This window comes from Dendrobates tinctorius, unplaced genomic scaffold, assembly GCF_039654945.1.
Source record: "Dendrobates tinctorius isolate UK_male_01 unplaced genomic scaffold, ASM3965494v1 ptg000196l, whole genome shotgun sequence".
NCBI classification, from domain to species: Eukaryota; Metazoa; Chordata; class Amphibia; order Anura; family Dendrobatidae; genus Dendrobates; species Dendrobates tinctorius.
In genome coordinates, this window is record NW_027361863.1 from 16,511,697 (window position 1) to 16,523,811 (window position 12,115).

Sequence of the window (12,115 nt, forward strand, 5' to 3'; positions counted from 1 at the left end):
CAACCAAACATCCAACAGGTTTGTTTTCTGGCTCCGGTCTCGCTACATCCAATGCGACCCCTATGGACAAACATTCCCTTTTATGATTGTGCTAAAAAAAGAAAAAAATATTCATTCTTTGCTGTAATGGAAATCATTAATTCCCTGTTGACCTTGTGCATGTACAGGAGCAGAGCGTCAGGTAAAGCATGGTGGACGAACTACGAACTCTATGACTGGAGATAGATGCATTATATGTTGGACGATGCAATCCAAGTTGATGTAGCCAATAATGAGCCAGAAATAAGCGTCCCCGCTCCAGCCATCCTGCTGATGCTGTGAATGTGATAATGAGACGACGGGCGAGACAGACGTTTACTATTAATTTATTTGTCACTAGTAAATCAGAAAATACATAACCAGCATTAGCTGCGGAGTGGGAGCACTCGGGAGGTTACTGGGGGAGGAACGAGACCTCGCACCATCAGAAGGACCCAAATCATACAGAAAATTAGTGTTTTTTTTTTCACGATTAAGAGAAAGTGAATGGCAGAGAAACGTGTAATAGTCCAAAATATGGAGCGGACGCGAGGAACGCAGCCAAACCCCAAATGCAAAAATCTTCAGGTCCTGGATAAATAATGCCGACGCCGCGCCGTACGGCGTCAGACACAAATGTGCCCACCATGCTCCGAGCTGACACTGGGTTACGGTATGACATCTGTAAACTCTGGGATTGAAAATTTCCAGTAAAAAGGAAGATGAAGAACTCAGCACCAAAACGGGGGTAAAGGAAAGGCAGGGTCCCTATGGAGAGAAAAAAGGCCGATAATAGAAGAGATGGGGGAGTAGGGGCAGACATCTAGGTAGAAGTGCACATTCAGGGAAAGTGTGCCGCCGTGCAATCTCTCTGAGCAAATGATTAGGCAGAGTGCTCCTAAATCATATTCTGCCCCATCATTGTGTAGTCATACAGTCACGGCTCGGCGCTCCTCTCTATAACCAGTTCAGGGAGGAAACGGACAGCTGAGCCATCCGCCTGGACAACGCTGGAGCCTCGACAGGTGGGTAACACAATGGAACCCAATTATACAGCATGTGCCCTAGTCCGCAGTGCAGAGGAGTATATAAATGAGTACGCCTTCTTTTTGGAAAACCCCTTTAAATGTTTTCATTGCCTCAGACCAATAGGGATCGTTCAGATTAACCCTTTCTGGGATACAGGCAATAACCGTTTGGTCCGGGATGCTGTTTAATACTATTTTCCTGAATAATATCTGATTATTGCAGCACTTGTACCTTAATATATACTTTTTTTTAATGCAGTTCTTTATTGCTGCAGCTTAAAGGGAACAAGGTCTGCCTGCCCCGTTCTGCCATCAGCTACAAGGACTTAAAGGGATTAGTGGAATGGGGTCGATAAATATAAAAAATGAAGGCGAGTAAAATAAAGGCTGACGTCCAGGAAAAGGCAGGTGGGGTGATGGCAGATTTGTGGTCGGAGAGGAGAGAAATAAGGGGAGGCCCGGGTGAAGTTCGGTGGGGTAAGGACTGATGTCTGCATGGAGGAATATGGAAGGACAGGAGAGATTAGGAGGGGAGCGGTAACCTTTTTGGCACCTGTTAGTTCTGTAGTGTTTTACTTTTAGAATTCATTAGCATAATATTAAAGAAGAAATAAAAAGCAAATAAATGGGGCAGGTAGGCAGATACCGAACGCTGTCCGGAGGTAGTTCATATATCAATAGTAAGAAGAGAGGAGGGGAGACACCATCAGGGGTATACCGAATCCTAGAGATGGTACTAAAATGCAAAGTGGGGAGAGTAGACGTCTGAAGCCACAGCAAGGAGAAGAGACAGGCGCCAGCATGGAGGGTTTGCAGAATGACAAGGCCGAGGGTGTGCGTACAGGGGTGGCTGGTGACCCTCGATCCGTCGTACGTCTAATGCTGTGCTCCCCCCTCATGCACAGCAATACAACAGCACCTGGAGGTAAAGTCTAATACTGTCAGGGACATGATCTGTAATTGTCCTCGTAGGGTATAGAAAATGAAGGAGGGGGCACCACGCTCCTCATCATCGCTGCCTTCTCGTCAAAGGGAGCCTCTGCGGAGCAGGTTATTTCTTCTTCCTCTCCTGGGAGCAGCGGGGGCAGTACCTGCAGGAAGAAGGCAGAAAAGACATTGAGATGGTGTATATACAAACCAGGGGCAGAAGAGAAAGACATAGATGGCAGGGGTCTGAGAAGGGTGGGAAAGAAGAAAGGCAAAGCGGTCACCCCATAGAAGAGTAACTGACACAACACAGGCATGATAGTAAAGGGCTAGGGACGCAATGGGGCGGCAATGAGAAGGAAAGTGGTGATAATCATGTGGCACAGCGAGGAAGAGCAAGGAAGAAAAGTGGCAATGAGGAGCAGTCAGGAAGAGCAATGATGGAAAGTGGTGGCAATGAGAAGGAGCAAGGAAGGAAAGTGGTGATAATCGGCTAAAGCAGCGAAAAGGAGCAAGAAAATTATTGCACCGGAAAAAAGCAACAAAGGATATAGAATGATGAGCAGAGGAAATAAATCTATGGCATTGGTGAGGAGCTAGGAACCACGAGCAGTGATTAGGGAAGGAAAAAAGTGGCACTATAATAATGTGGAATGAAGAAGTGCAAAAAGCAAGATGGTGGTAGTGAAGAGAAGCAAAAAAGATGAAGAGATGGTATACAGAGGAGCAAGCAAAGTAAGAAGCCCAAGCAACAGCACTAGGATGGAAGCCACAGAGTAAATACAGGGACTAAAGGGGCAGTAGATGGATAGTGCAACACCACAGATGAACATGAACCAGCCCACACGGGAACGATCCACTCACCATTTTCCACGAGGTTTTGTAGCAAGACCGACACAGGCAAAATGAAACCATTCGATGGAGCACTGGAGTAACAAAAGCAGAGGCACATGAGGGTGAATGCACACACGGCTCTCACATCAGCGCCCGTGATCGGACAGCAGTTACATTTCTACATGTGCAGGGGGGTAAATTATAACTGAGGACTAGACAACTAGCAGCCATTGGGAGCTCACCCTGGGGTCGCAGGCTCCTTAGTACGTGCGTCAACGCGTCTAGCACACCCTCTGGTGCCATAAATGCTGGCACCCTCATCAGTCCTTAGTACAGAGGTCCCAGGTCCCCCATTTTTAGCAGAGAACTCCACACATGCAAAAGACTATAGTGCTTGCGCTGTGTGGCCTCCCCTCAGCTGCACTGATCACAACATGCAGCCTGCAGATGGAGTGGAGGGTCTTATGTTCTGCCCCCCCCCAGGCTTACTAATTACTATTCTCTGTGGATCCGTTCGACAGCATTAATTACAACAGTTAATGTTGGCACTTACATCTGGATTGTCACAGCCGATCATTTCTCCATAGGACACCTGGTGGCACAGGCAGTACGTGGGCTCATTGGGGTCCACGGGCATGTCCAAAACATCAGAAGGGTGCACTTTCCCAAAATTAGTAGTAGGAGCACCATATTCTGCCCTGAAAAGTAATGTGTCGGAATTACTGCAAAGGATTTTACAAATGTATATACTTTACTAGAAAAACTTACTGCTGTTATACATGTCCCCCCGAGCTGTGTACTGGCATGTGTTTTTCTATTCCTATAAGAAGTCTGTTGGATTCCGAGGTAGCCTGAAATCTTTTTCCTGTCTCAAAGAAGATCAGGATGCTGTCCAGTCACTCCCTCATACTTTACCCTGCAGCACCGCTTTTTCTGATTGGCTGCTCAGAGCATTGGGAGCAGATACAATTATGCTCTATAAGTTACAAGCAACTAAACTGCCCATAATAACTGATCAACAGAATGGGGGGCTCCTGGACATCTGCTTCAGCCCACCGATACTACACTCCGAATTCCAGAACACTCACGTCTGAACCAATTTGATCTTCTTCTGTCCACTCTTTGCCGTCTCGTCGTCAGAGTTCTTCACCTTTGATCTGACCTTTGGGGCTTTCTTCTCCTTCTGACCTCTGCCTTCTGCAGGAAGGATAATCAGAGTGTTATCCTAATGTTGGGGCAGAAACAAAAGGGATGAGGGGCAAATCTGGAGGTAAAAAAAAAAAAAGAGGCAATTTACTGAGAACGATTATTAGCTGCTAAAGTGAAAACGTCATCAGTGCCGTGGAGGAAGTCAGAGCCGAAGATCGTCATCCTGGCTAAGTAATGATCTACAGCTGAAGGAGGGCAAGAGTTAATATGCGATAAGAGATTCAATACTCTGCCCATACACACGGCTGGAGGGGAGGAACACTGAGGATAAGAAAATAAGGGTCAACCAGTGATTGAACGACATTAACTGACATCGTCCCAGCGTTAGGACCTATCTATAGAACATTTGTGGCATTTTATTGCAGATATGCCATAAATGTCTTTAGGTTACAGCCTGTTCAGTACTCCAGAGCTGTAATCATAATTATGTGACTTCCCTGGCAGAATCGTGAGTGCAGCAGTGCAGTATAATACAGGATGTAACTCAGGATCAGTAATGTATGTACACAGTGTCTGCACCAGCAGAATAGTGAGTGCAGCTCTGGAGTATAATACATTACATTACTGATCCTGAGTTACATCCTGTATTATACTCCAGAGCTGCACTCACTATTCTGCTGGTGCAGACACTGTGTACATACATTACTGATCCTGAGTTACATCCTGTATGTACACAGTGACTGCACGAGCAGAATAGTGAGTGCAGCTCTGGGGTATAATACAGGATGTAACTCAGGATCAGTAATGTAATGTATGTACACAGTGACTGCACCAGCAGAATAGTGAATGCAGCTCTGGGGTATAATACAGGATGTAACTCAGGATCAGTAATGTATGTACACAGTGACTGCACCAGCAGAATAGTGAATGCAGCTCTGGAGTATAATACAGTATGTAACTGAGGATCAGTAATGTAATGTATGTACGCAGTGACTGCACCAGCAGAATAGTGAGTGCAGCTCTGGAGTATAATGCAGGATGTAACTCAGGATCAGTAATGTAATGTATGTACACAGTGTCTGTACCAGCAGAATAGTGAGTGCAGCTCTGGAGTATAATACAGGATGTAACTCAGGATCAGTAATGTATGTACACAGTGACTGCACCAGCAGAATAGTGAGTGCAGCTCTAGAGTATAATACAGTATGTAACTGAGGATCAGTAATGTAATGTATGTACACAGTGACTGCACCAGCAAAATAGTGAGCGCAGCTCTGGGGTATAATATAGGATGTGTCTCACTATCAGTACAGGATAATTATATTTACAAAAGGAACTAAACTTTCCATATGTAGATGTATTCGGAATTTAAATTGTACAATAGTAATTGTCAGGGGCTGAAAGACTAAATGACCAGGCAAGTAACTCTTCTCCTCACTCTTTTTGCCTTTGCTGGAGCAGCTGTCATAGTCACTGGACTCAATATGCTTCTCTTTCAGATCAGCTTCAAATCGAGCGAGGTCCGTGTCCAACCTCCGAATGTGTTTGTCCACCTGGAAGGGATGGGGAACATTACAGAAGATTCTGGACTCGTGCTTTATACGTTGTCCAGTCATCAGTAAGGACATCTGATCTGCCTGCTGGGTTCACTGCAGAGATGCCTTCACTCACCATTTCATATGTCTGCATGGCCAGCTGCACTTTGTCATCGCCGTACTCCTTGCATTTACTATATGCCTCCTGGACTTGGCGGAGGAGCTGCAGCTTTTCTTCAGAGCTCAGAGTTCGGGCGTTGCTCATATACTGACGGGACAGACGATCTATGTGACATTTAAGATCTAGAGGAAACAAATGAAGAAAATAAATATTTTAAGTCTACCTTAAAAAAAAAAAAACACTATACATTTACCACTGATCTCAGCCACTACTTAAAGGAGTTTTACAAACTGCACGGGCAGAGACACTTCTACTTTATGGAAGATATATCCCACCCGCTCTCTGTTGGAGTCCCCCAAGGCTCTGTTCTAGGACACCTACTCTTCTCAATCTATACACTTGGCCTGGGACAACGCAAAGTCCCACGGATTCCAGTACCACCTGTACGCGGACGACACTCAGATCTACCTCTCTGACCCAGACGTCACCTCTCTGCTGTCCAGAATCCCAGAGTGTCCATCAGCCATATCCTCCTTCTCCTCTCGCCTCCTCAAACTCAATGTGGACAAATCTGAACTCATCATCTTTCCTCCATCTCACATATCTTCCTCACCTGACCTATCTATCACAATTAATGACATCACGCTTTCCCCCGTACCAGAGATCCGCTGCCTCGGAGTAACCCTTGACTCTGCCCTGTTCTTCAAACTGCACATCCAATCTCTTTCTAGATCCTGTCGCCTCCAGCTCAAAAATATTTCCAGAATCCATCCTTTCCCAACCCTTGTGCATGCCCTCATCATCTCCTGCCTCGACTACTGAAACATCCTTTTCTGTGGCCTCCCTGCTAACACCCTCGCACCTCTCTAGTCCATCCTTAACTCTGCTGCCCGGCTAATTCAACTCTCTCCTCGCTGCTCCTCCCCTCTGCAAATCTCTTCACTGGCTTCCATTCCCTCAGCAAATCCAGTTCAAATTACTAATACTGACCTACAAGGCCATCTATAACCTGTCTCCCCCATATGTCTCTGAACTAATCTCCCGATACCTTCCCTCACGTAATTTCTGATCCTCCCAAGACCTCATCTCCTCCACACTTATTCGCTCCTCACCCAACCGCCTCCAAGACTTCTCCCGAATATCCCCCATCCTCTGGAATTCTGTGCCCCAACACGTCCAACCATCAACCACATTTAGATACTTCAGATGGAACCTGAAAACCCACCTCTTCAGGAAAAGCCTACAGCCTCCAATGATCCCGTTACCTCCTCACCACTACCAGAGATACTGCGTCAACCAACACCGTAACTGCTGCAACCCCCCCCCCCCCCCCCCCCAACCTACTGTCTCCTTCCCCACCATCCTTTAAGCCCGAAAGGGCAGGGTCCTCTCCAGATTGTTAGTTTGTTTACTGTAAGTGATATCTGTAATTTGTATGTAACCCCTTCTCATGTGCAGCACCATGGAACAAATGGTGCTATATAAATAATAATAATAATAATATAGAAACAATGAAGGGGATTTTCCTGTATTCCGATTTGACGCGGGGTCAAGCCTCATATCCTCCTGTATACAGGTCACGTGTCATGTCCGCTCTCACCTTCTGTTCGCTGATCCAGATCCCTCATCAGCTGGAAGTTTCTCTGCAATTCAAACGGCAAATTTTCTATACCTGGGAAAAAATAACCACGAGTTAGGAGGAAACATCTAGAATATTGTGGATTTATAATACACTCCGTGTCTGAATTCTGCACCATATTCAAGACCTCTGTTTGCTGCAAGTAAATACAATACGGGAGCCGTCCGGCTTACAGCAACGTACGGAGAAGAAGCACAAATCCTCAGCAGATCCCTGACCACTTCTGGTGCTGCAGATGCCGATCCTGCCACAGTTACTCCTATTGTCCCCATTACTGGAGGTCGTGAATACTGCCCCCTATCCTGTGTCAGTCCTGTAAGCCGCCCCCTATCCTGTGCCAGTCCTGTATACCACCCCCTAACCTGTGCCAGTCCTGTATACCGCCCCCTAACCTGTGCCAGTCCTGTATACCGCCTCCTATCCTATGCTAGTCCTGTATACCGCCCCCTATCCTGTGCCAGTCCTGTATACCGCCCCCTATCCTGTGCCAGTCCTGTATGTTGCCCCCTATCCTGTGCCAGTCCTGTATACCGCCCACTATCCTGTGCCAGTCCTGTATACCGCCCCCTATCCTGTGCCAGTCCTGTATGCCCCTCCCTATTTTGTGCCAGTCCTGTATACCGCTCCCTATCCCGTGCTAGTCCTGTATGCTGCCCTGCCCCTATCCTGTGCCAGTCCTGTATGCCGCCCCCTATCCTGTGCCAGTCCTGTATGCCGCCCCCTATCCTGTGCCAGTCCTGTATGCCACCCCCTATCCTGTGCCAGTCCTGTATGCCGCCCCCTATCCTATGCTAGTCCTGTATACCGCCCCCTATCCTGTGCCAGTCCTGTATACCGCCCCCTATCCTGTGCCAGTCCTGTATACTGCCCCCTATCCTGTGCCAGTCCTGTATACCGCCCCCTATCCTGTGCCAGTCCTGTATACCGCCCCCTATCCTGTGCCAGTCCTGTATACCGCCCCCTATCCTGTGCCAGTCCTGTATACCGCCCCCTATCCTGTGCCAGTCCTGTATACCGCCCCCTATCCTGTGTCAGTCCTGTATACCGCCCCCTATCCCGTGCCAGTCCTGTATACCGCCCCCTATCCTGTGCCAGTCCTGTATACCGCCCCCTATCCTGTGCCAGTCCTGTATACCGCCCCCTATCCTGTGCCAGTCCTGTATACCGCCCCTATCCTGTGCCAGTCCTGTATACCGCCCCCTATCCTGTGCCAGTCCTGTATACCGCCCCCTATCCTGTGCCAGTCCTGTATACCGCCCCCTATCCTGTGCCAGTCCTGTATACCGTCCGTCTAATACATCACCCCGACTCCCGTTGCCTCCTTCCTCTCCCCGTCCCGCTCCACATCACTCACTGTCCAAATAATGCTCCAGGTACATGCCGGCCGCCATCTTCAGCGACAAAGCGACAACTTCCGCAGATCACACTGGGACCCTACGGTGTCTCTCCAGTCGCCATCTTGCCGGGGCACAGCGCAAGATCCCCCTTCATCCTTTGTGTGGTACCTGCAGCGCTGCGGACACTAGAGGCCGCGCCCAGCGCTGGCTGTATGTCTCCAGTCCTGGAGAACCGGCGCCATGTTGGCGGAGCCCGAGAGTTCTGTGCGAGGATTGTGCTCTGATGATGGAAAACATCGACTGAAACGTTATAGAAAAGGAAAGATGGAAAGTTCCCCACACAGAGAGAGAAAGAGGGCAGGACAGAGCGCACAGCCAGCTGCCACCGCTCAGCATCGTGTGTCTGTGCTGGGACTTGTAGTTCTTTTATTTATCAATCTATGTCACATCTGTCTCATATCGATCTATACATTTAATATCTACGTTTCAAAACTACAAACTAAGATTATTGGGAAATATACAAACATAAAAGATATTAATGCCTACATAACAATACCAAAGGTAGCAAAAATCACTCCCACATATATAATATATAGATTAAAAAAATGTATTGGACTAATATGAAAGAATATACTAAATATAAAAGTAAGGTTCAACCTGAAAAGTAATGAGGAAGGTGCATCTAGAAAGGAGCAAGATACCGTTGTGGCCAAAAGTATTGACACCCCTGCAATTCTGTCAGGTAATACTCAGTTTCTTCCTGAAAATGATTGCAAACACAAATTCTTTGGTATTATTATCTTCATTTAATTTGTCTTAAATGAAAAAAACACAAAAGAGAATGAAGCAAAAAGCAAAACATTGATCATTTCACACAAAACTCCAAAAATGGGCCAGACAAAAGTATTGGCACCCTCAGCCTAATACTTGGTTGCACAACCTTTAGCCAAAATAACTGCGGCCAACCGCTTCCGGTAACCATCAATGAGTTTCTTACAATGCTCTGCTGGAATTTTAGACCATTCTTCTTTGGCAAACTGCTCCAGGTCCCTGATATTTGAAGGGTGCCTTCTCCAAACTGCCATTTTTAGATCTCTCCACAGGTGTTCTATGGGATTCAGGTCTGGACTCATTGCTGGCCACCTTAGAAGTCGCCAGTGCTTTCTCTCAAACCATTTTCTAGTGCTTTTTGAAGTGTGTTTTGGGTCATTGTCCTGCTGGAAGACCCATGACCTCTGAGGGAGACCCAGCTTTCTCACACTGGGCCCTACATTATGCTGCAAAATTTGTTGGTAGTCTTCAGACTTCATAATGCCATGCACACGGTCAAGCAGTCCGGTGCCAGAGGCAGCAAAGCAACCCCAAAAGATCAGGGAACCTCCTCCATGTTTGACTGTAGGGACTATGTTTATTTCTTTGAATGCCTCTTTTTTCTCCTGTAAACTCTATGTTGATGCCTTTGCCCAAAAAGCTCTACTTTTGTCTCATCTGACCAGAGAACATTCTTCCAAAACGTTTTAGGCTTTTTCAGCCTGGCTTTTTTATGTCTCGGGGTAAGAAGTGGGGTCTTCCTGGGTCTCCTACCATACAGTCCCTTTTCATTCAGACGCCGACGGATAGTACGGGTTGACATTGTTGTACCCTCGGACTGCAGGGCAGCTTGAACTTGTTTGGATGTTAGTCGAGGTTCTTTATCCAACATCCGCACAATCTTGCGTTGAAATCTCTTGTCAATTTTTCTTTTCCGGCCACATCTAGGGAGGTTAGCCACAGTGCCGTGGGCTTTAAACTTCTTGATGACACTGCGCACGGTAGACACAGGAACATTCAGGTCTTTGGAGATGGACTTGTAGCCTTGAGATTGCTCATGCTTCCTCACAATTTGGTTTCTCAAGTCCTCAGACAGTTCTTTGGTCTTCTTTCTTTTCTCCATGCTCAATGTGGTACACACAAGGACACAGGACAGAGGTTGAGTCAACTTTAATCCATGTCAACTGGCTGCAAGTGTGATTTAGTTATTGCCAACACCTGTTAGGTGCCACAGGTAAGTTACAGGTGCTGCTAATTACACAAATTAGAGAAGCATCACATGATTTTTCGAACAGTGCCAATACTTTTGTCCACCCTCTTTTTTATGTTTGGTGTGGAATTATATCAAATTTGGCTTTAGGACAATTCTTTTTGTGTTTTTTCATTTAAAACAAATTAAATGAAGATAATAATACCAAAGAATTTGTGTTTGCAATCATTTTCAGGAAGAAACTGAGTATTATCTGACAGAATTGCAGGGGTGTCAATACTTTTGGCCACAACTGTATCTTCCATACATAAATGACCATTCCTGTATAGTTTCTATGGATATAGGGGCATAATTATATATATGTCACAACATACCATGTATTGTAGATTACAGACCACCTCAGCCACCCCAACGCGTGTTTCGCAAGAAATTCTTATGTATGGGAGCTATAATTAACATGTGTACTGCTAATCTTGCCCCTTACTAGGTCCACTTTCCTCATTACTTGACATCTTTTTTAACTTTATTTTTATTTTGTATATTTTTTAATTTGTGTAATACATTACATATATATATATACAGTTTTGTGAAAAAGTGTTTGCCCCCTACCTGATTTCTTATTCTTTTCCATGTTTGTCACACTTAAGTATTTCAGATCACCAAACAAATGTAAATAGTAGACAAAAATAACACAAGTAATTAAAAAATGCAATTTATAAATGAAGGTCTTTATTATTAATGGAAAAAGAAATCCAAAGCTACAGGGCCCTGTGTGACAAAGTGATTGCCCCTCCCCTTTAACTCCTTCACCACCTTGGGTTTTTCCATTTTTGAGTTTCCGTTTTCCGCTCCCCTTCTTCCCAGAGCCATAACTTTTTTATTTTTCCAACAATATGGCCATGTGAGGGCTTGTTTTTTGTGGGACGAGTTGTACTTTTGAACAACACCATTGGTTTTGCCATATAGTGTACTGGAAAACATGAAAAAATATCAAAGTGCGGTGTAATTGAAAACAAAGTGTAATTCCACAATTGTTTTTTTGTTTTGTTATTTTACCTTGTTCAGTAAATGCTAAAACTGCCCTGCCATTATGATTCTCCAGGTCATTACGAGTTCATAGACACCAAACATCTCTAGGCTGTTTTTTATTTAAGTGGTTACAAAAAAAAATCCAAAGTTTCAAGGGAAAAAAAAGTCGCAATTTTCCAAGACCCTCAGCATCTCCATTTTTCGTAATCTGGGGTTGGGTGACGGTACTGTATTTTTTGCACGCCGAGCTGACGGTTATAATTATACCATTTGGGTGTACATATAATCATTTGATCGCTCGTTATTGCATTTTAATGCACTACTGCGGCGAACAAAAAAAGTAATTCTGTAGTTTTTACTTTTTTGCTAGCAATCAGGCAGCGACAACTACAGGGGTCTGCTAATGACAACGGGTTTCTCATGCCAATCCATAGAAGACCCGCAGTTATGTGACACAGGCTCCGATGGGCAGGATTAT

General features: G+C 45.6%; 1 protein-coding gene across 3 annotated transcripts; it reads right to left on the reverse strand.

The window, feature by feature from the left end:
- Positions 1-349: 349 nt before the first annotated feature.
- ING4 (inhibitor of growth family member 4) lies at positions 350-8,761 on the reverse strand. 3 transcript variants are annotated; one of them, XM_073552940.1, is made up of 8 exons: positions 8,606-8,761; positions 7,213-7,284; positions 5,628-5,794; positions 5,395-5,509; positions 3,896-4,004; positions 3,361-3,505; positions 2,838-2,899; positions 350-2,137 (listed from the first exon to the last, which is right to left on the reverse strand). In XM_073552940.1, the coding sequence occupies exons 1-8, from the start codon at positions 8,640-8,642 to the stop codon at positions 2,098-2,100; spliced, it is 747 nt and encodes a 248-aa protein (XP_073409041.1). In that variant the 5' UTR covers positions 8,643-8,761; the 3' UTR covers positions 350-2,097. The 3 variants fall into 3 exon arrangements, with proteins under 3 accessions (XP_073409041.1, XP_073409042.1, XP_073409043.1); XM_073552941.1 differs by lacking the exon at positions 8,606-8,761 and adding an exon at positions 8,555-8,573; XM_073552942.1 differs by lacking the exon at positions 8,606-8,761 and adding an exon at positions 7,435-7,453.
- Between the last annotated feature and the right edge of the window lie 3,354 nt (positions 8,762-12,115).